Source organism: Hirsutella rhossiliensis, assembly GCF_020360975.1.
Source record: "Hirsutella rhossiliensis strain HR02 chromosome Unknown scaffold00003, whole genome shotgun sequence".
Taxonomy (NCBI): domain Eukaryota; kingdom Fungi; phylum Ascomycota; class Sordariomycetes; order Hypocreales; family Ophiocordycipitaceae; genus Hirsutella; species Hirsutella rhossiliensis.
Genome location: NW_025408669.1, coordinates 2341090 through 2362622, shown reverse-complemented (window position 1 = coordinate 2362622; position 21533 = coordinate 2341090). Strand labels below are relative to the sequence as shown.

Sequence of the window (21533 nt, the reverse complement as noted above, 5' to 3'; positions counted from 1 at the left end):
GATAGCCAAAGTCGTGCTTCTTGTGGACTGCGCCTGTGCCATGTACGCCTTCGATGCCATGCAAACAAACAACAAACAAACAGAAGATGCCCCCCCAGTCTAATTCACCTCGGTGCAGAATCTGTTGCACCGCCTCTGCGGCCCCGATGCGTCACGCCATCAAGTCCTCCAGCATGGCTTCCAACTCCTCCTTGGAAAACGGCACGCTCAGCAGCTCCGTCCCGATGGCGTCTTTGCGACTTGTGATGATCTGGTGATCGTGAAACCTGGTGTCCGTGTTAGCGAGAAGTACGCAACGAGAGGGGCAAAGAGGAGAGAAGGAGAGGATCAACGCACTCCTTGAGCAGTGTCCGAAAAGCCATCTCGGACGTGCAGATGAATTCCTCGACGGCCTTGTTGTACACCATGCGATACTCGACGCCGGCGGACTCGTCCCCCGCAGCGCCGCCCTCTTCATCCAAGGCGATGAGGACCTCGCTGACGAGCAGGCGAAACAGGTTCTTTGCGTTCTCGGGCAAGCTGCGCAGGACAAAGGCGACGCCGTCCCTGCCGTTGACGCGGCGGGCTTTGCGGCCGAGCAGCTCGTGCACCTCGTCGACGACGTCGAGCTCGACCGTCAGGGGCGCAAACGTGGTGCAGTCGTGAAAGGCAAAGTTGAAGGCGGAGCGGACGCCGACGTCCCAGAGCAGGGGGAAGTCGGGAGTGTCGGTCGAGCAGACGAGGTTGACCTGCGGGTGGGCGGCGAGCTGGGCGAGGATGGCCTGCATGCCTGGCTTGCGCAGGGGCGCGGCGTCGATGGAGTTGATGATGACGGTGAGGACTAGGTCGACCGACGAGAGGAGGGTCATGATGCTGTGCACCATGGCTGGCGGTGTGGACGTGGGGATTCGCTGCTTGGGATCGATGGCGGCCCCGATGCAGCCGAGAATCTCTCGCATGTTTGCCGAGTGGGAGTAGCCATTGACAATGACCGTCTTGCGCAAGAAGTCCCCTGGGTCTCGTGAATGCAGATGCCTTGCAAACTTGCGTAGCAGTGCGCGCTTCGAGCCGAAGCCATACAAGCAGAGGCTGAAGCCCTGGAGGAGCTCAAAGGTCCATTGCGGGAAAGACTCTGCGTGCAAGGCCTCGAGATACTCGACGTCGGCGCTGTGCCGATCCTGGTGCTCGTGCAAAATGTTAAAGTACTCTTCGTGGGTCAGGAGGGCCAAGGAGCCCAGGGTATTGTGCGAGGTCTTGGGCCGGCCGGGTTTATTGTGGACAAAGTAGAGCTCGTGAGGCGGCAGGTCCCGAGGCGGTGTGGGAGACTTTGCTTTCTTTGGACGTCCCTGCCTGGGCGTTTTGGAGGGTGTCGCGGCCACACTGTCGAGCCCTTCACCACTCTTGTCGTCGTCGTCGTTGTCGTCGCTGTCCTCGTAAATCTCCCGAACGAGGGTATCGCCACCGTCATCGTCGGCTTCATCGTCGCCGGCGCCGTTGCGCACCACATTCTCGATGAGGGCCCTCGCGCTCTTCTTGCGAGCCGACCGATCCGCCGCCAGTCTCCTTGGCGTGGGCACCTGTGAGCCGACGACGACCTTGCTTGGCGTCGCAAATGTGGACGTCGCGTTCGCCTTGGAGCGAGGGGTGCTGGAGGCTTTCGGCGGCCGGCCGCGCTTCCGCGGAGTGACGATTGGTGGTTCGGACTCGTCTTGGTCCTGGGCGGAGGCCTCGGTTTCGGGATTGAACTGGACCACTTCGTCGACGGCTGGAAGCGTTTCTTCGGTCCCTGCTGTCGGCTCTTTCTCGACACTGCGCGCCTCTTGAGACGCCGAGGCACGCCGCCGCTTCGCAGGGGTCGACGTCAAGTCGGCGGCATCGGGGTCGTGCGCCCGCTTGTTCGAAGACCGCAGTTCGTGGTCATGGGGAGAGTCAGCCTGAGCGGCTTTCCTCCGAGGCATGGCTATCTGGTGCGGTCGTAGCTATGGCAGCATGGCTTGCGACGGTCGACTGCTGCTGCTTCCATTGAGAGGACTGGAGTTGGCAATGGTCGGGGGAAGTTGGACCTCGCTCACTTCTAGCAGGCACTTTGTATTAGCGCGGGTCCACATCCTGAAGTCCAGGGTACAAGCTGCAGCGCGTTCTGTAGGCGCGCACGCGGTGTGGGAGGCGCCTCGGCCACTAAACTCCGAGGTGCCACAGCGCGCCAATTAGACGCCGCTCAACCGTCCGTCTTCGCATCAGAACAGTGGACAAAGACTTGTCGACGCTTGCAGGCCACAGTCTACGGCACCATGAGTTTCAACATCTCGGCCTCGCTCAATGTCTCGCGGCTCCTGCTCAAGCCTAGCCTGTGTCTTCCTCACTACTCCGTATCCACCTTTAACGACCTGCCCATCCCCCTGGACCGGGGCTTGCAGAAAAACGGGCACAAAGCCAGCGTCAAGGCGGTTGTCCTCGACAAGGACGACTGCTTTGCCTATCCCGACGCAAAGGAGGTCTACGGACCATACAAAGTACACCCACTTTCGCGACGGACGCTTCTAACCCGATCCACTGACCGCCTCGCAGCAACACTTTGAGGAGCTCAAAAAGGCCTATCCGGGCCGGCGCCTGCTCGTCGTGTCCAATACCGCAGGCGCTTCCAGCTGGGACCATGAGCTGAAGCAGGCGGCAGAGGTAGAGAAGAACACTGGAGTCGTCGTTCTCCCGCACTCGGCCAAGAAGCCGGGCTGCGGCTCTGAAATCATGGCCTACTTCAGGCAGCATCCCGAGACGGGCGTAACTGATCCTTCCCACGTGGCCGTAGTGGGCGACCGTCTGATGACGGATGTCATGCTGGCCAATATGATGGGCGCATGGGGGTTCTGGGTCAGAGACGGCGTGGTGCCCCTGAGGCAAAAGAGCCTCGTGAGTGGCCCGCCATCTTCGGTTGCGTAAAACCTCCGTCGTCCCTAACGTGACGCAGTTTTCCAGGATGGAGCGGAACCTGGCCAACTTCCTGGTTTCCCGCGGAGTGCAGGCTCCAGTGCCTCAAACGCCCTCCAAGGCATGAACCTAATCGGCTCTGTTGCGGCCAGTGAGATGAAGAGCTTAGCGAGCGAACCTGAGGCCCTTATCAGGGCGTGAATCATGAACTAGGCTCCGACACCGGTCAACGTGGCACGCATACTGCATTTCCCTGGCTGCGTCTTTGGCACCTGGGAGGTCATGCCACACTCGCTGGCAGCTGATTCACCCGTGTCAAGTGTTGAACCTCGAATCTACCTATTTAAACCTCACCGCCCTCTTCATTGTTCTTCTCCCTCCCCATTTTCGCCTCGCTCCCCCGCTGCGCACCGGTCACATCCAGGGAGAGAAGCGGCAGCATCAAAGACCGGACCCGAGCAGTCGAGAAACGTTCAACTACACGCCCTGCTTGTAACCCTCATAGCTCACTCCACTCGTCCCCAGTCCGCTCGCCTCGTCATCTTGGGCCATCGACCCGACAAGATGGGCGGCAAGACTTGGTCAAGAGAGGAGGAGTTGTACTTTTGGCGCACCATCGTGCCCATGTCTCCCAAGGCCGCCGCCCGGACTGGCAAAGTCGTTGACTGGGAGCAGAGTGCCCTCATTATGCAGAGGCACTTCGGCAAAAAGGCCCGTCGAAATTACACCAAGTTGATGCTCTGTATGCGCTCGTGAGCTCGCCAGGTGTACCACGTTGCTGACACTGTCCAGTCGAACACTATTTCCAGAACATCACTACTGGGCATGAGTCGCCGCGAGCAGCTGACCTGGTTGCTGAGCACAAGAAGCACCTGAGTACGCTGTTTCTGGAAATGAGAGTAGCCGCTCGAGCTGCACTGACAAGATGACAATAGAGGAGAATGGCAAGGACGTTTATGGCATCGCGGCGGAGCACAAGACACGCTCCCGACGAGCCGCCAAAGGGATCGGTTCCCCCAAGCCAGCGAACAAGTCGCCCGAGAATCCCGATGGTCAAGCACATCTGCGAGCCGATCAGCCTGTCGCTCGCGACACTCAGACGAACAACAGCATCAACGGCAGTCCGCACGAGCTCGGAGAGGTGCATCGTCCTTTGGCATACCAGCTGCCAGGCTCCGCCAACGGCTATTACGGCGGCCACTTCTACCACGGCTTGCCTGCCGTACCACAGGTCTTTGGAGCTCCTTGGGTTAGCACCGGGGACTCGGGCTACGTGTCGGCAGCTTCGCCTTCCAGCTACGACGGCTCGCCTGCCGCGCTCGCCAACATAGCAGGCGATGGGAGCGACGGCACTGCTGCAAATGCCATGGGGCGGGCCGAATGATGTGCTTCTTCCTGGTCGCATGCTGGTTCCGTCTTATGAATGCCTGCTATTGACGGACTCTGCGGCCCAGCGCTGGCGCTGTACAAGTTTGGTCCAGCATTCGGGCGGAAAAGACGAATGAGGTGTAGCAATGGCTTGCTTTTGGACGATATCCTTGCGGCGAAGGGAACGAGCTTATCATATTTACGGGTGTAAAACCAGCCTTGCCAGAGAGAAGAAGGCTTGCTAGACATGTATTCTGTCGTTGATCGCTGAGGTCGCACACGAATCAGCGCCGGAGGCTTAGATGAGGCGTAGTCCGTATCTGCCTAGGTATCATGCACGTCCCCGAACTGGAATTGCAGCCGCGAGACTCGGATGCATGTGCCCGCCGCAGAGCAAGTTGCTGTTCTTGGGAGCCAAGGGGAGTTGCATTTGCGTGGCGCTTCAGTTAAGTTCCTTTGGTTCGTGCAAGACAATGGCCGTCCCGGTACCAAGCACCGAGTACGCGTAACATGTACCGGTACGCAGGCACAAAGTTCGCTTGGCGTGAGCAGAGCGGGCCGTGGTGGGGCCTCGGACACCGGACAGGAGAAAATGGTGGGGCCGTCAGCTGGCGCACCCGCCCGAGGCGGTCAAGAGGGGCAGAAATATTTCATCCTCTGAACTCTACCCAGCTCTCGCGCAAGGTCTCGATCCGCACCTGCACCTGGGCCCCGGCAACTCAAAGCTATTATCACCACCACCCCGACGACAACGACGACGAAGATACCGCCGACAGCATGAACTTCCCGTCAGGTGGTGCGCCGACGGGAGGCGCCGCGCCGCAAGCCGCCGGCGGCTCACAGGACCCGAACGTCAGAGCGGTGCGTCTCTCCAATGCGATGGGGGACTCTCTTTCCCCCTTGCTCTGCAAATTGCTTGGCAAGCCTAGCTACCGTCACGCGTGCAATGTTAACTAACCGCTTCCCGACCCCATCACAGGTGCAAGCCGCCATGGAGTCGTGCTTCGGCAAATCAGTCATGTCCGGCGTCATGGGCTTTGGCATGGGTGGTCTCTTTGGCATGTTCATGGCTTCGGTACGTTCCGCCTCGGCCCCGACTCCTCCCTCAACCTTGCCCAACGGTCGTCAGAAGAGAATGACAGACACGAGGGGCAAGGGATAAGGAAGGAGGAGAGAAACGTCATCTCACGGCAGTCCTCCTCTTCTAACCACCCCCCGCCTACGGATAGATGTCCTACGACACCCCCTTCGGCAGCCCCATAACCAACGCCGCCGGCCAAAACATGTCGGCCCTGCCCCTCCGCCAGCAGCTCAAGCTCGGCTTCAAGGACATGGGCACGCGCTCCTTCTCCATGGCCAAGAACTTCGGCAAGGTCGGCGCCCTCTTCTCCGGCATCGAGTGCGGCATCGAGGGCCTGCGCGCCACAAACGACCTCGGCAACGGCGTTGCCGCCGGCTGCCTCACCGGCGGCATCCTTGCCCGCAACGCGGGGCCCCAGGCCATGGCCGGCGGCTGCGTCGCCTTTGCCGCATTTAGCGCCGCCATTGACGCATGGATGAGGCAGCCCAAGGACGAGTGAGGGGGCTTGTTGCGGTTTGAAAAGGGGGGTTGATTTGGTTTCTTCAATCGTGGGTCAAGCTTCGTTTCAAGGGCGTTCCGGGACGGTTTATAGAAGGCATTTCATCATCCGGCGTTTGGAGATGACGGCAACTCTCCGCTTTGCCTTGTCTTCACAGACAGGACGAACAGGTCTAGCATAAGAAGAGTCATGTACAATACCCTGGGCTGAGGGAGCGGCGGCCCATGTATGATTTAAAAGCAAGAAACATGATGGAACGATATAGCGAAAAAGTCATCTTCGCCATCCATGCTCTCGGTCCACTCCAATATGCCATTATTTTGCCACCATAAGTTTCCCAGCGCCATGCTTCCATCAAGATATTCGTTACCCAAGGGTCGATACACAGTATTACCGCCCAGCCCTGTCATAAAAAGACGCACCCTGCAGGCACCGCGCAGTACTTGTGCCTCCCTCCTTTCCGCCATCTCTGCCGCGGCCCCTGAAGTGCTCATCGTGATGATAATGGCTGGTACACTTCAAACCTGCCAAATTCCCAAAACGCAGTCTGAAATAGGTCGGGCCGGTTCGCCACGACATCGGTACACTTGCCGGGACCTGAGGGTCGTCGCCGTTAGTTGAGAGAACTCGGGCATGAGCCGGACGTGCCATGGGAAGACGAGACTTACATCCCGACTGTTCCCAGCCGGCGTTGACCATGTCGCCGCAGAGGTCAATGTTGACGACAATGGAGTTGTTCCTAAAGAGCGAGCCGACGGCGCAGTTGGTATTCGGAAAGTCTGCCGCCGCAGTGCCCCAGCGCGCCGGGTCGGGCCTCTTGCGGACCACGTCGTCGGGGACAGCGCGACGAGCAAACTGCCACATGCGAATGCCAGCCTCGCGCCACTCGACGGCCACGACGCCGCCGCCCTGGGCGTTGAGGGCCGCGCCAAAGGACCCGTCGCCGCCCGCGACGCCGCAACCCGCGTTCTGGTCCTTGGCGTGGTCGCAGTCGTTGGTCTGCGCCCGGCCCGTCATCTTCCTCCGCACGCCCATGGAGCAGCCAGCCGTGGTGTGTAGCGTCATTAGGTTGCCGCCGGCGCCGTGGTTGACCGACTCCATGACGTCCATCTCGCCGTGCTCGGGCCAGTGCGACGGGTCCGTCAGCCAGAGGGCGGGCCAGGCGCCGCACGCGTAGGGCGTGTGCTTGACGTCGAAGACGAAGAGGCCCTGGTTGTAGGTCTTTCTCGACTCGAGGCGGACCGAGAAGCGCCCTGTGGAGGCGTTGGGGTCTGATTGCGGGCCGACGCTCGTGTCGACTCTGACGACGGCTGCTTCGGCCGAGGCGTACGTGAGGTTCTGGGCGAGACGAGCCGTGCGGTTAGATAAAGGGCAGTTCAGAAGACGGTTGATATCTTACCAGCTGCTGGGCCTGTGGCCGAGGCACATAATGGACGAAGCCTTGGGCTACACAGCACGCAGTCAGCTCTGGCTGCGCCCGACATTACGGAGTTGGTCGACGTCTCACCAGGATCGTAGCCAGTAAAGTAGTTGAACTGGTCAAAAAAGGTCTCTCCTCCGTCTATCGTGGCGAGGAGCCCGCCCATCAGCCCTCGGTTCTAAAGTAGAGACGGGCACGGAGGCAGTCTCCCACTTACACGTATCACTCAGGCCATAAGCAAGGGGCGCATAGTCTGGATAAGCATTCTTCTTGGACACGACCACGGCCACGGCGACGATGACGATGACGACGACGGCGACGACGATGCCGAGCCCGACCCAGGCCCTCTTGCGCCAGTACCGCGGATTCCACCAGGGTATGCTCGTGCGAGCCTGGCGGACGCCGCGCCCGCCGCGCGAAAAGACAATGTCGTCGTACGGCAGAGTCGAGTCCGCCGCCGACTTGTGCCCGGCGTGCCGCGTTCTCTCCATCTAGATGGCTCCAGTAAGACGCCCGGCTGGATTATTCGGGGTTGCGAGTCGTCGATCCTTTCTGGGAGGCGGGATCCCCTGATGAGAAGATGCAGCGGGTGACGTGACAACAGGAGGCTCCGCGTTGGGCCAGCACAAAGGGACAAGTCATTGGAGCTCTCTCTCTCTCTCTCTCTCTCCTCTTCCGATGTAACAACGTCCATGTCTCTTTTCCTGTGGCGGCGGGTTCCAGTGGCCAGACATGCTCGTATCGAGCCTGCCGGGTCGCCGCGCGGCAGCTGCAAGACATGCATAGGGGGGTGGCAGTCGATCCGCCCCCTCGGCCCGAAACCCTCGATTGGTCCGTCGCTGACACGAATGACACGCTAGGTGGACGACGTGCGTGTCTGCAGATGCAGGAGAAGAAGCATTGCTCACCGGCGACAGACCAACAGAGCCGGGCGACCGCATCCGCCGTCGGCATCCTGGCCAGATTGGTCGCGGGAAGCCCGTTTGCGCAGCGCATCATTTTCGTGGTCCAGTCACTTTATCGACACGACAAAGATCGCAAAGCGGTGACAGTCCTGTGGCCTGGGGCAGCACTCGTGCCAAGCTTCCATTGCCTCCTGTGCCTCATCGGGCTGTGCTACGCCTCATGATGCTGCCCGGCCGCATCCCGCCTCGCCGTGCCCGAGTAAACTCTCCTCGCTTGCCCCAGACGCCCCGCCGTCGACCATCCGGTAGTCTCGTCGTCAGCCATCGTCGTCGTCCTCCACTCGTGGACGCTTGGATTGCCGATCTCCTTCCTCCTGCAGTCCGTACCCGCGCTTCGACGACGAGCTCTGGTCCACCTCGGACAGGAACTTGTCCACGTTGAAAGGATCCGCAGTCTCTTTTTCAAACTGGACGGGACCCTCACGCGCCTTTGGTTGGCTTGTTAGCATCCATGGCGTGCACAAGTTCCAGCTGAAGAATCACAGAAACAAAGAAAGCAAGACTAACCTCGACCTCGGCCGCCCCCTTAAACGTCCCCTTGCCCAATGCCTCCCCAAACCGGCTAACCTTTTGAATCTTTGCCATTTCCTGCTCACCAGCTTCGGCCTCGTCCTCCTCCAAGTTCGCCCGCGGCCGGTAGATGCTGCTGATGGCCTCCTGGGCTGCAAAGAGAGGCTTATCGAATGGGTTGTCCTCGTTGAACCCGCTGTCGAATCCGCTTGACTGGTTGAATAGCCGCGAATCGTACATGGTCTCCTTTGCCTGTGTCGGCTTTGCTAGCCCCAGGGCAATCCTCTCGGAAATGTCTCGGTTCTGCTCCCGAGCCATGACTTGTATCCGGCGTTCTGCGCCCATGCGATTTTGCCGCAGCTTCCTCTCTTCCTCCTTCCTGCGCTCCCGTCTGGCCTTTTCTCGCTCTCGGACATCTGAACTCTCGCTGTCGGACCCGGATCCGGACTGGCTGTAGCTGCCAGACCGTGACCGTGATCGCGAATCCCGCGAGGTCCTCGAGTCCCGGCGACCACGACTTGCCCCAGCGCGCTCCTCTCGTGCCTTTTGTGCCAGAGATCGAAGGTTGTCCTCCTTTTGCGCCTTCTCCTTCTCCGCCAGTCTCTGCTGCATCATGGCTCGCTGCTGCACTTCCTCGCGCGCGTGTCGTTCTGCCATTTTGACGGCCTCGGCAAACTGGGCATGCTTGTCGTTGATGGCGATATCCTGCAGTCCGCGTCCGTCCGCGGCCAGGCGCTTGTCCAAAGGCACCGTGAAACCCTTGGGGTTCTTCCAGTTGGAGACGGGCGGCGGGATCTTCCACATTTCTTGGTCCTCGGCTGTAAGTTTTCGAGGGGGCGAGTGCATAACAGGAGGCGGGGGGGAGGGTGGGCCTCGAGGAATCTTCTTGTGCTTGAACTTGGGGGGCTCCATCGGATCTCTTTGCCGCTCGACAATCTTCATGATGCGGTCCTGCTTCCTCGAGTTGTCCCCCATCTGATTTGCCGGCGTGTATCGCACAAATGTAGGGTCTTTCCGTTGTCCAACGTTGACATTCTTGGGCTTTTGCGATGCGACGGCTCCACTGACCAGGACCGCGAGGGCGTTCTTGGTCTTCTCGGTCGTTGCCGCTACCGCGTCCTTGTCGGGACGTGACAAGTCGATCTCGCCGGCGTCAGCGCGTTGGCGCAGCGGTATGAGCTCCTTGAACGAGGTATGTATGATGCGGCCGTCGCCGTGGCCTTGGCGTGCGATGGCATCGTACTTGACTTTGCCCTCGGCATCAACCTGGATGGCCAAGGCGTTGGTCGTCGAGGCACTCTTTTTGCCCATGTCTAGCGGATACTGGGCCACGGGAACCTCTGGAAACGCGCCCCCATCGCCAAAGTCTTCCTGCGACCGTGGTCGCCAGCCTGATCGTTGGCCATAGGGCGGGGGCCCTGCCCGCTTCAGCACGATTTGCGTCTCGTCGAGCTGCCCGGCGCCGACGATACGGGGGCCGCGGTGCAGGGACCGCGAGGCCTCTTCCTCATCTTCGCCCGTATACTTTGGTTTGGGCAGCGAGGCCTGGAGAGAGGCGGTGATCGAGGTCATTTCGCATTCAAAACGGGGTGTGGTGGTGGTTGATGGAAGCAGGCCAAAGTGCCGAGAACCAATAGCGCAGGTAAATATTTCCCAAGTGTGGCTGGGGCATCAACAGTGTGGCTTAGCCGCGTCCCTGCGCCAACCAATTCGACAGAATGACAGCAGTCATATACCACGACTTCGTTCAACTTACCAGTTGGGTATTTTGAACAATAAGCAGCTTCGTCTTCAGGGTCTATACTGAGAATTCATCTCGGATTTTTGCATAGGAGCAGGTGCCTGTGACACAATCGACTCGTCAGTCCCTCGCGAGGAAACGGCGAAGGAAGGCAAAATAAGAGGATGAAGAAAGGGAGATCAAGCTGCCTCACACCAGAGGTATGTCTTTAAGAGCAAACTTGCGCCGTCTGAGGATGGACAAGTCCCAGCCTTGCAACTTCATTGACTTCATGGAATCTTTGGCCCAAGATTGATCGATGATCCTTTCGCTGTATATTGACACCTGCCACGACCACGTCACCCCTGTCTTGTCCCTCTTTCCCTTGCCTCGTCGCTTGCATCCCGCCGATACCTGACCAAGCCATTGAAAGCGTTCATACGTAGCCTTTGCGTGCGCCCTAGAGTGAAAAGAGGAGAGAAGAAGAATTAGTGAAGAGCGCGACTGGCCGAGGACCTCGAGGAGGGCCTACCTGGAAAAAGAACCTGACCACAAACACCTGCAGAGCGCCCATGCACACAATGAGCCCAATTTGGATCATGCTAAAGTTGACAATACGCTTCTCCGTGCTGTTGACAGTGCTAAAGTTACGGTTCTCGCGAGTTCGAAAGTATTTTTGACTTCGCGAGATGGTCGATAGCTGCCCAGAAATCTTAAAGATGGACTCTTCCAGGACCGATGTCTGCTCAGGCGAGGTGCCCTGCTTGGACGGCAGCTGCGCAGATCGCGTCTCGTGCTCGCTCTGTGGCATTAATGTTTAGCTAGGCTCTTGCGCCCGCGACAAGATCAAAGAGCCAGCTCACCGAAATCTCGAAGTCGACAAGCTTGTCGGTAAAGGTGCTCATTTCATTGTCGAAGCAAAATGAGTATTCGCCAATGTGTTGCGCCGTAAAGACAAAGTCGCCTTGGCGCTCCTTCTCGCCTTGGAGAATGACGCGGGAGCCCGGTCCCTCGACAGCATAGTCGACGTCGAAAGAGCCGCCTGATTGAACCTGTGACACCAAGAAACGTCAGGCCTCTGTCGCCAACCGTCCCAGCGCATGGGGCTACCCACAGCAAAGTAAAATGCCACCTTCTCGTTGTCCCTCGTCGTTTCCGTGTAGAAGCAGGCCTTCTCGCCTGCGACCAGCTTGTAGGTCAACGCCGTGGCAGCGGCGGCGCTGGCGACCATGGCCATGCAGGCGACGACGCCCGCTGCTATCGTAGGCAATCTCATTGCGTCGTTTGTATGTGCCTTGTCGCGTGCTGCTGCAAGGGCAGGTCGGGCAATGTGTCGCCAGTTGGATTGTGATGTTGGCTGCAGCGCAACTTCGGGAGCTCTACTCCGTAGGGGCCACGAAGAGCTTCGGCCCGGAATTTCACCCCGGCCGACCCCCTGGTCTTACTTACTTGGGGGTCAAGCCACAGCCTGCATGGCTGCGCCACGACGCGTCCCAGAAATCGGTACGGAGTAGTTAGTGACGTCGATCGCTGCCGACGAGATGCAGCGCGGTTTCGCCTGCTCCAATACGCCATCACCATCCTCGTATGTCTCGACTTTCCTTTGCCCGCTTCCGTCTCTGCTTTCCCGCCTCGTTTGACCTTCTTCTACGTCTTGCTCGTCTTTGCACGGATCTTACGGCCAGTTTGCCTGGAAGCTAAACAAGACCAGACGGAATTGTCCGCCATTGGGACCCTCTATGGCGCTCCAAAATGTGGTTGCAACGGTGGCCTCAGTCGCCTTGAGGATATCTTCCATCATTTTCTTTCGCCTCGTTCGTCTCCCATTATCAACCGCTATTCTAAATGACTCTTGACTGATGTGCTATTAGTTTCCTGTAAGCCTGCCGATGCAATCATCGGTGCCCGAGCCGACGCTCTCTAACTAGCTCCCAGGCCCATTTCCCCTCCATCACGTTTGCCCTGTTTGCGATCCACGCGCCAGCCTTCCTCGCCAGCTGTTTCGCCAAACCTGAGCTCGAGGTCGTCGACGACCGGGTCCAGGTGGCCGTCAAGGAAACTAAGGTCTCCTCTGAGACTCCGCTGTTAACAGAAGATGGCGTTGCCCTCGAGCCTGAACCGGAGACGGTTACCGAAGAGGTTGCCGTCAAGGAGAGAATCATTCTGGCTGAAAAGACCACAAGTCCATGGAGGATACTTTTATACGGCGCGCCGGGTGCCGGGCGGCCGATACTCTCTGCCATGACATTTCTCATCAACGTGCTTCTCGTCGGATTGACTATTGACGCTCTATATCGATCACGATGGTACCACCAAGCTCAAGATCTATCATTCGTCCGTCTCGGATACGTCGATTCAACCGAGGCCAAGTTTTTGATTCGAGAACCCGATCAAGCCAAGATGCCCGTCACTCTGGACATCCGCATCAAGGAACCCCAGCCTCCTTTCGACAATCCGTTGTGGCAGACCGCCGGGGGGGTGCGGTGGACTTCAAACACTACAGACTTTACGGCCACGATCCTGGTTCCCCTGATGCTTTCTGAGCAACGGCGATACGAGTGGAGGACTTCAAACAACCACACGGGAGAATTCCTTTCTCCGCCCAACCCAGGCTCCATGCCCAAGTACAACGACGGAAAATTCACCTTCATCTCGACCTCGTGTATCTTGCCTCGTTTCCCGTATAATCCGCTTGACCACGCACTCGCCATTCCCGGCCTGCGTCACTTGGCGACGAAACTCCCTGACCTCGGAGCTCAGTTCATGTTGTTTTTGGGAGACTTTATCTATGTTGACGTTCCGGAGCGATTTGGAAAATCGGCTGAGGAATATCGAATGCAGTATCGCCAGGTTTACGCCTCTCCCGATTGGGCTCCCGTAGGCCAAAACCTCAGCTGGATACACGTCCTCGACGACCATGAGATTTCCAATGACTGGTCGTCCAATTCCACGGGTGTCTACAAAGCAGCTGTTGACCCTTGGCACATTTATCAAGCTGATGTCAACCCTCCTGTCGCCCTCAAGGCCGGCAGCAAGAATCAGCGACGTACCGGGGCAACCTGGTACGAGTTTGTCCAAGGACCTGCCAGCTTCTTCATGCTAGACACCCGCAGCTATCGCTCCAGCAACAGCAAGCCTTTTGACGAGTTGGAGAAGACGATGCTCGGCGAGGAACAGCTGACGGATTTCCTGGCCTGGTTGGCACGACCGGAGCCCAAGGGGGTGAAGTGGAAATTTGTCGCGTCGTCTGTGCCGTTTACCAAGAACTGGCCTGTCAACGTCAAGGACACCTGGGGCGGATTCCTCGTCGAGCGGAAAAGAATCCTGGAAGCCATGTGGGAAGCTGGCGCGCGCGGCACCACCGTGGTCATCCTCTCGGGCGACCGACACGAATTCGCAGCCACCAAGTTTCCGCCTCCGCCCGAGTCTCGATGGCCAGAGACTGCGGCTGCGTTCGAGTTCTCTACGAGCCCGCTGAACCAGTTTGCATCGCCTATCCCCACTTACAAGCAACAGGATGAAGAGGATATCATGCTCAAGTAGGGATTTGTGATGGCTTCCTGCATCAACCGAAGAGCAGTTGCTGACGTTCAATTTCTAGATACATCCCTTCCGGCACGTCAAAGTTTGGAACATTTACCATGGAGCAGATTGCTAGTGGAAGCACGCTGGAATACCGCCTCTTCATTGATGGCCAGGAGCAGTGGCGCACGGAGCTTGTCGAGGCCCCTGTAGTCGCAGGCTTCAGCTCTGGCGGGTCTTTCTGGGATAAGATCGGGCTCTTTGGCTCATGATAGAATGTGACTAGCTGAGGAGCGCAGTGCATCTGGACCAAGAGGCAAGATATCGGGGGTTGTAGCTGTGCAGTGGCTGGATCCAACAGAAGAGCAGCAATACAAACGATGTGGTCTTGACGGTGTTCTGAGGCCATGTTTCATCTCAAGTTGCCAGGTGGCTCGAAAGAGATGTTTGCATGGCCATTGATAGCGTACTTCAACGTATTTGCGTAGCCGCTTGAAGAGATTGTTGTACATTGTAGGTTCGGCCACGGGCGTTCGATGGAGCGATGTCGTGACGGCCTACCTGTACACCGATAGGGGGAAGCCTACGAATACGGGTGGGTACGTACCAAGCAAGGTCTTGGCTGAAAAGCCGCTAGTCGGCGCGCGCGCTCCACTGCCTCAGTCCAGCGCCTACACCGCCTTGACCCTGCCCCTCGATGTCGGAAAAAACTGCCCGGCAGAATTCCAAGCCTCGTCCAGTTTCTCCAAGACCGCCAGATTGATTGCTTGGACACGCACACGCACACGGCCGTTTGGATGGCTGGACACGCACACAAGAAGCGGCCCTTGGACGGCCGGCTACAACGCCCATCGAAAAAGCAGAAGCGGCAAAAGGAATACCACAGCGACGCCGAGAGCGAGCAAGACCAACAACAATTTGACGCTGTCAATCTGCTCGACTCGGACGATGACATTCACAATGCAACTGTCGAAGATGCCGCTGGTGCCGACGACGATTCTTCAAGCTCCGACCAAGGCGCATCCGATTCTAGAAAGGCCGTGAAGACGAGACCAAAGTCCAAGAGCACCCAAGCGCCGGCGAAAAGAAGGCCGGACGCTGGTGACGAAGATGACGAAGACGACGAGGACGAAGACGACGATGACCTCGACGAGAATGACCAGGCCCATAGCAAACCGAAATCCAAGCGAAACGACCCAGGCGCCTTTGCGAATTCTCTTTCCAAGATTCTGTCCACCAAGCTATCGTCGTCGAAAAGGTCGGATCCCGTACTGGCCCGGAGCGCGGAAGCGCACGAGGCCTCCAAAGCAGCCGTAGATGGCGCATTGGAAGCAAAGGCTCGGCGGCATCTCAAGGAGCAGAAGAGGAGGGCTCTGGAAAAGGGCCGCGTCAAGGACGTGCTCTTGGCTACCAATAGCGACGTGACCGGAGACCCCGAGGCATCGACGGCCCAGGTCCTGCAGACGGAGCGGAAACTACGAGAGGTGGCGAAACGCGGCGTTATTAAAATGTTCAATGCCGTGAGGGCGGCACAGGTCAAGGCCGCCGAGGCTGAGAGGGATGTCAAAAAGACTGGAGTCATTGGCAGCAACCGTCGGGAGGAAAAGGTCAATGAGCTCAGTAAAAAGGGCTTTCTCGACCTGATCGCTTCTGGAGGCGGTGGCTTGAAGAAGGGCGCGCTAGAGGAGGCGTAAGAGGTTTGCCGAGTTGGGGGCATTCGTGAGAGGGAGTGAGTGAAGCAATCATCAGAGTCTTGTCGCCTACAAATGCATCCGAGATACCCCCTGATAGCGCTCCCTCCCGTGATTCATACATGGACCCCCTGATTTGCATACATGCGCGCTTATACTATAACAGATTGAGTACGTTGGACAAGGCTGTAAAGGCGTTCATGTGGTTATTGAAAGTCGCTCGCCTGCATGTTCCTCGTCATCGAAGGCAACTTGACGACCAGGCCGTCCAGTTCTTTCTTCATCTTGACCTGGCAGCCCAGCCGGCTCGTCTCGGTCAATCCAAATGCCAGGTCCAGCATGTCGTTCTCGTCGTCTTCGGGCTCGGGCATTTTGTCGTAGTAGCTCTCGTCGGTGATAATGACATGGCAAGTTGAGCAGGCGCAGGATCCTCCGCATGCGCCCTCCATTTCTAGGTCGTTGGCCTGCGCAATGTCGAGCAGATTGTCGCCCTCTGATACCGCAAACTTGTGCTCTTGGCCGTCCTTTTCAATGAAGGTGACGTACAGTCTGTGTTCCTTTGGTTAGCTGCGAGCAATTGCGCAGGGGGGACATGACGACACCTACTCTTGGCCGGGCTTGGGCGGCTCGATGTGCCCATGACGCCGTGGCGCTGTTGTGGTGAAGCGACGGCGGGATGCGACTGGCACGGGCGCCACGACTGATAGCAGGGCCTTGGACAGATAATGCTCCTTGAATCGTGATGTGATCAACCCCGTCGCAGAGTTCGTGCGTCCCGGCGGTATCCGCCGACAGGCCGCGATGGCCAGATTGACTGTCCTTGGGATGGACATGGGGAATCTGTGACTGCAACTAGTGTGAACCGAAGCAAGACAATCGCCGTTGTCGAAGGCGTCCTTGTCGCACGACCGCGAATGAATGAGAATCCGCTACAGAGCCAGTCGAAGCCGTACAAATCACCTCGGCCGTCGGCGCATCGTAAGCTCTCGGGGGGACCTGAGGGTCTGTCTGGCGAGCAATGGCAGAAAAGCTGCTTAGAAACGGAGCTCCGATAAGTGGTTTATCAGCCGGGAAATCCATTCGCCGTGGGCCGCCTTAGCTCCGAGCCGGCTTGTTGACGCGACGACTTCTCTCATGCGCATTGCATGCCTTCATTTCCTCGCTCGACGAGACAAACAACTCCGATGAGTTTACATCTGCATCGCCCATCATGTCGACGCACAGAGAGGGAGTCAACCCCCTGAGGCCCTACTACATACCGCCAACCATTGGCGACGCCGCAGATGCCGTCCCCGCGGCGAGCGCAAAGCCATTTGCCGGGAGAAATGCGACTGCCGACGCCGGATACGCTTCGCGGGCCCGCCATGTCTTTGCCGATATAGACTACAAGGACTACATAGGCGAATCGTCGCCATCCTTGGGCCAGAACATCAAGGAGCTCGTCGACGAACTGATATGGAAGTACGCTTCCGTGCTGATGGCCCAGCCCTTTGAGGTGGCAAAGACCATCCTCCAGGCCAAGGACCAAGGCGATAATGTGGCACACGAGTCGCCCCTGAAAGCAAACACGCTGAGGGGACAGACGTCGAGTCGCGGCGTCTCTGCACACGACGTGAGTCCATCTGCGGCTTTGCTAGTGCTCATGAGTTGATGGTCCATGCAGAACCAGGACTCGGATTCAGAAGGCGACGAAATCTCCTATTTTACCTCTACAGCCCCCGATACCCCAACGCCGTTATACAGAAGCCGATCCGCTCGTGCCGGCCGCGCGGCGTCGCCTACCCGATCGCCGCAACGAGCCAAGCAGCCTGCGACGTCGGAACACCATCTGCATCTACGGCGACCGGACTCTGTGCTCGAGGTAATTGGGCAGCTATGGCAGAAAGACGGAGCTTGGGGTGTGTGGAAGGGCTCCAACGCAACCTTCCTCTACACCGTGCTGCAGTCACTCCTGGAGAATTGGTCGAGAAGCTTCTTGAGCGCTATACTCAATGTCCCAGACTTGGGCGTCAAGGAAGACATTGACCGTCTTGTCGACATTGCCTCTCCATATCCATGGGCGTCGCTTTTCGTCGCGGGAACCGCAGCTGTTGCAACCGGAGTGCTCTTGTCACCTCTAGACCTGGTGCGCACGAGGTAATGTCTCGTGGATCGCCTGAGTCCATGGTGGGCAAAAACTGACAATCACAGGCTCATCATGACTCCCGGCAACAGCGGGCAGCGACGAACGCTGGCTTCTCTCCGGGCTCTCCCCTCCTATTTGTGCCCCTCTTCGATTGCGATCCCAACCATTTTGAACTCGCTTATACATCCGCTTCTCACGCTTTCCACGCCGCTGCTGCTCCGGACTCGATTCATGATTGATAGTCAAGTCTCACCAATGACCTTTTCCGTGACAAAATTTTGCGCTTCGTCGGCCGCGATCCTCATCAAGCTGCCCATCGAGACGGTGCTTCGCCGCGGCCAGATGGCGGTGCTCTCGGGCCAAACATACGTTCGGGCCTTTAGCGCAAAGGGGCAGAATATGGAGACCATTGTCCCCGTCGGACGCTACAATGGCATATTCGGCACCTTGTATCATATCGCGTCCGAGGAGGGGACGCGAGAGGTGCCGCCCAAGCAGGCGGCGGCAAGAAAGGGGCGGGCAGGCGCCAGAGCGCTGCAGCCAACGCACAGAAAGGGCCAGGGGATGGAGGGTCTCTGGAGGGGATGGAAGGTCAACTGGTGGGGGCTTGTCGGCCTCTGGACGGCCAGCGTAGTTGGGAATGGCGGCGAGGGCGAGTTCTAGACTGGGGGCTTGGGTGCTCGGCCCGAGGGATTCACTTGTACGGCAAGGCGTTTTACGGATTGGGGCCTCTCCGCTCTACGATGAGGGTGGGTTATGATATCCATGATGGATTCTCTGGGCTGATGGATGTAATGCGGAGAGTTGCTTTCGACAGGGCCATCAAGTAGCTCAAGCCGCTCAGCGGTCTATCCTGTTGCAGCCCAGGCATGCAGTAACAGACGGAGCACTTGCAGCCCAAGCGTCTGACACTGTTCCCCTCAACACGCATAGGCCTTTCTTCCATTCGTCCATTCCTATCGGTGTGTGTGTCATTGTGGCGGGCCAGTCTGCACGTCACAAGCACCTGCACAGGGCTCAGTGATGAAGTGACGAAAGTGGCAGACAGGGAGTCAGTGATGCGACCCGGGAGTGCGGTCACGTGCGTTGGCGTTGGCAGCCTGAATGATGCAGGTACGTACTTCGTGCCCCGTAACTGGCAGCTGGCGGGCGAGGCTTCCCCCAAGTGACACACCCACAACCTTCGTCTTCTGCCGCTGAGCAGCAGCTGCAAAGCTGCATCTCAGATTCTTCACTCCGCCACACTTCGATGCCGCGGACCACTCGAGCTGCCTGAGATGCTCAGGTAAAGTATCGTGCATGCCATCAACACCTGCGCCTCGCACGTAACATAGCACGCACGAGCACTTGTCCGGCAGCGGCGCCCTCTCACCATGGCTGCTCCCGCACAAGAACCCGACGAAGCTGCTGAAACGGGCCCTGGCCCCCCAGCTCCACGCAAGCTCAAAGCCTCCGATCTACCCTTGCCATCGGCGACCCGTGCGGCCATTGAGTCGCTTGCCCACAGTTTCAAGAAGGAGGGCGCGTACGATTCGATTCGCAAGCAAGTGTGGGACAAGTTTGAGGCCAGCGTACGTTTTCTCTGCAAAGGCATGCCTCCTGCAGCACCGAAGCTAATCATCTCCCATTAGGATTACGAGGCTCAGGTCACCAAGGCCATTCTCGCGGTTGCCGAGCAGGAAGTGGAGCGAAACCCCCGGCAGCTTCTCACGCTGGATCGACGCAAGGCCGCAGCGCTCATCGATGGCGCCCTGGAGCGCTCCGGCGTCTACCAGAAGGCGGAAGAGGTCATTGGACAGCTCATCGACGACGGCGCCATCGAAGCACGCATTCGCGAGATCCGCCGTGCTGAGATTGGTGACGAAGCCGCCGAGGCCGAGAGAATCCGCGGGTCGAAAACAGACGACCAATATGCTGCGGATACCCAAGCGAGAAAGGCTGAACGCGAGCGACTCCGAGAAGAGCTGAAGCAGAAAGAAGCTGCCATTGAAGAGGAGAAGCGGCGGATTGCCAAAGAAGAACGGCGCAGAGAAGAGCGAGAGCGCGAACAAGCTGAGCTGAAGCGGCAAGCGGAGCGCGACGAGAGAAGAAAACTGAGAGAAAAGGAAAGGGAGGAACGAGAGAAGCAGCGCGATAAGGAGCGCGAGGACAGGCACAAGGAGCGCGAGCGACGTGATCGTGAGCGTGACCGCGAGCGCGATCGTGACCGAGACCGAAACAGGAATCGAGAACGCGAGCGGGATCGGAGTCGAGACCGGGGCCAAACGCGCGATCGTGACCGAGACGCCCGTCCCAAGGACACTGACGCTACGTCTGAGGAACTCAAGGAACGCCTCACCAAGGAGGAAAATGAGAGGCTGGAACAGGAGGCCCTAGCCGATCTTCTTCGCGAGAGTAGTAAGGCTGCTCGCGCGCAACCCGAGCTAGAGGTCGATTCCGCTCTGGCACCGCCACCGAGGAGAGCCGGACCTACTTCTGCCATCAATCCCATTCGAAGGGACTCGCCCAAGGTTGCCGATTCTCGGAAGTCTGGTGATCGCAGGGATTCAAAGAACCCGGCCGACTCCAAGCCACCTGGAACGCGAGATAACGGGCGAAGTAGTAGAAGTGCTTCGCGCGCTCGTGACAAGGACAGGAAGCGGCCTGGGAATCAAAGCCGGGTCCAAGAGCCCAGCGACCGCCGTCATCGCGACCGACGATCTTATTCTCCGAGGCGGGACCGCAGCCGATCTCGCGATGGAGACAGACGGGCACGCAGCCGATCCAGGCCGAGGCGGGAGAGGAGTCGTTCTCGACGGAGGGATGACCGGTACGATGGAAGTCGCTCTCGAGCCAAGCGCGAACACTCACGAAGGAGTCGGTCCAGGCGACGAGACCGAAGCCGATCCCATGTCAGAAGTGACAGGCGACAGCGTAGCCGGGACAGAGATCATCGATCCGACAGACGTAAAAGAAGCCGCTCTCGCAGCAGAAGAGATCGCAGTCGGTCTCGAGACAGTCGGCGGGCAGGTGCTGACCATTACGATCCTAGAGGGACCACGCGGTTATCGCCACGTCGGCGGAGCCGGGAACGCGTCCGCGACAGGGAACGTGAGCGGGACCGGGACCGGGACCGGGACACGGGCCGCGAACGAGCGCGGAGGAGCCGCTCGCGATCGCGCCCCAACACGTCGGCGGCAAGGCCGGCGTCGGCGGCCAAGGACGAACTGGAGGAATGGAAACGAGAGGAGGTCAAGAAACGAGAGAAGGAGGCCAAGGCCTACCTAGCGGCGCAGAAGGACGCCCGGGAGAAGGGTCTGCCAGTGCCCGGGGTGGACGATAAGCCCAGCGGTAAGACGAACTCTAGCTTGTGCGACGCTTTTCCTGTGGGCGAGACGCTAACGCCCGCGTCCTCGAAGGCCGTGACGAGCGGCGGAGAAGTCGATCTCGCAGCCGCAGTCGCGACGGGGGCAGAGCTCGCGACCGAGAGCGGGAGAGGGACAGGGATGTAGACCGGGATCGGGATCGGGATCGGGGTCGGAGCCAGGGACGTGACCGGGACCGAAACCGAGACCGGAGCCGGGACAGGGATAGACACAGGGACAGGGACCGGGACCGGGACCGGGACCGGGAGGCGAAAAGCAGACGAGACCGCAGCCACTCGCCTCGGCGGGAGCGACGACATGGCAGCCGCAGCCGCCGTCGGACCAGGAGTCGCTGACGGAGCGGCGGGCGGGCCGGCTGGTGGA

The 21533-nt window shown here is 58.9% G+C and overlaps 12 protein-coding genes across 12 annotated transcripts; 7 read left to right on the top strand and 5 right to left on the bottom strand.

Annotated features, from left to right (window-relative positions):
* Positions 1-151: 151 nt before the first annotated feature.
* Positions 152-1937, bottom strand: HRG_03236 (origin recognition complex subunit 2 domain-containing protein; the record flags this gene model as incomplete). The annotated part of the gene is made up of 2 exons (XM_044861707.1): positions 152-266; positions 337-1937. 2 exons carry the CDS (start codon positions 1935-1937, stop codon positions 152-154), a joined length of 1716 nt encoding a protein of 571 aa, XP_044722733.1.
* Positions 1938-2270: 333 nt separating this feature from the next.
* Positions 2271-3031, top strand: HRG_03235 (mitochondrial PGP phosphatase domain-containing protein; the record flags this gene model as incomplete). Its single annotated transcript, XM_044861706.1, has 3 exons — positions 2271-2492; positions 2548-2886; positions 2945-3031. 3 exons carry the CDS (start codon positions 2271-2273, stop codon positions 3029-3031), a joined length of 648 nt encoding a protein of 215 aa, XP_044722732.1.
* A 437-nt stretch (positions 3032-3468) lies between these two features.
* HRG_03234 (uncharacterized protein) lies at positions 3469-4288 on the top strand (the record flags this gene model as incomplete). The annotated part of the gene is made up of 3 exons (XM_044861705.1): positions 3469-3646; positions 3697-3780; positions 3840-4288. 3 exons carry the CDS (start codon positions 3469-3471, stop codon positions 4286-4288), a joined length of 711 nt encoding a protein of 236 aa, XP_044722731.1.
* A 761-nt stretch (positions 4289-5049) lies between these two features.
* Positions 5050-5852, top strand: HRG_03233 (tim17/Tim22/Tim23/Pmp24 family domain-containing protein; the record flags this gene model as incomplete). The annotated part of the gene is made up of 3 exons (XM_044861704.1): positions 5050-5133; positions 5252-5347; positions 5502-5852. 3 exons carry the CDS (start codon positions 5050-5052, stop codon positions 5850-5852), a joined length of 531 nt encoding a protein of 176 aa, XP_044722730.1.
* A 490-nt stretch (positions 5853-6342) lies between these two features.
* Positions 6343-7763, bottom strand: HRG_03232 (putative glycosidase C21B10.07; the record flags this gene model as incomplete). The annotated part of the gene is made up of 5 exons (XM_044861703.1): positions 6343-6449; positions 6521-7190; positions 7252-7298; positions 7360-7413; positions 7490-7763. 5 exons carry the CDS (start codon positions 7761-7763, stop codon positions 6343-6345), a joined length of 1152 nt encoding a protein of 383 aa, XP_044722729.1.
* Positions 7764-8494: 731 nt separating this feature from the next.
* HRG_03231 (SKIP/SNW domain-containing protein) lies at positions 8495-10319 on the bottom strand (the record flags this gene model as incomplete). Its single annotated transcript, XM_044861702.1, has 4 exons — positions 8495-8665; positions 8745-9174; positions 9220-10165; positions 10220-10319. The coding sequence occupies 4 exons, from the start codon at positions 10317-10319 to the stop codon at positions 8495-8497; spliced, it is 1647 nt and encodes a 548-aa protein (XP_044722728.1).
* Positions 10320-10903: 584 nt separating this feature from the next.
* HRG_03230 (emp24/gp25L/p24 family/GOLD domain-containing protein) lies at positions 10904-11743 on the bottom strand (the record flags this gene model as incomplete). Its single annotated transcript, XM_044861701.1, has 4 exons — positions 10904-10927; positions 11000-11269; positions 11331-11519; positions 11582-11743. 4 exons carry the CDS (start codon positions 11741-11743, stop codon positions 10904-10906), a joined length of 645 nt encoding a protein of 214 aa, XP_044722727.1.
* Positions 11744-12206: 463 nt separating this feature from the next.
* HRG_03229 (phoD-like phosphatase domain-containing protein) lies at positions 12207-14261 on the top strand (the record flags this gene model as incomplete). The annotated part of the gene is made up of 6 exons (XM_044861700.1): positions 12207-12281; positions 12339-12344; positions 12403-13529; positions 13593-13689; positions 13732-14006; positions 14069-14261. The coding sequence occupies 6 exons, from the start codon at positions 12207-12209 to the stop codon at positions 14259-14261; spliced, it is 1773 nt and encodes a 590-aa protein (XP_044722726.1).
* Positions 14262-14786: 525 nt separating this feature from the next.
* Positions 14787-15683, top strand: HRG_03228 (rrp15p domain-containing protein; the record flags this gene model as incomplete). Its single annotated transcript, XM_044861699.1, has 1 exon — positions 14787-15683. One exon carries the CDS (start codon positions 14787-14789, stop codon positions 15681-15683), a length of 897 nt encoding a protein of 298 aa, XP_044722725.1.
* Positions 15684-15886: 203 nt separating this feature from the next.
* HRG_03227 (2Fe-2S iron-sulfur cluster binding domain-containing protein) lies at positions 15887-16513 on the bottom strand (the record flags this gene model as incomplete). Its single annotated transcript, XM_044861698.1, has 2 exons — positions 15887-16229; positions 16287-16513. The coding sequence occupies 2 exons, from the start codon at positions 16511-16513 to the stop codon at positions 15887-15889; spliced, it is 570 nt and encodes a 189-aa protein (XP_044722724.1).
* A 377-nt stretch (positions 16514-16890) lies between these two features.
* On the top strand, positions 16891-18468 carry HRG_03226 (uncharacterized protein; the record flags this gene model as incomplete). The annotated part of the gene is made up of 4 exons (XM_044861697.1): positions 16891-17292; positions 17344-17816; positions 17871-18288; positions 18361-18468. The coding sequence occupies 4 exons, from the start codon at positions 16891-16893 to the stop codon at positions 18466-18468; spliced, it is 1401 nt and encodes a 466-aa protein (XP_044722723.1).
* A 710-nt stretch (positions 18469-19178) lies between these two features.
* HRG_03225 (COMPASS (Complex proteins associated with set1p) component shg1 domain-containing protein) lies at positions 19179-21505 on the top strand (the record flags this gene model as incomplete). Its single annotated transcript, XM_044861696.1, has 4 exons — positions 19179-19376; positions 19437-20614; positions 20891-21135; positions 21204-21505. The coding sequence occupies 4 exons, from the start codon at positions 19179-19181 to the stop codon at positions 21503-21505; spliced, it is 1923 nt and encodes a 640-aa protein (XP_044722722.1).
* Between the last annotated feature and the right edge of the window lie 28 nt (positions 21506-21533).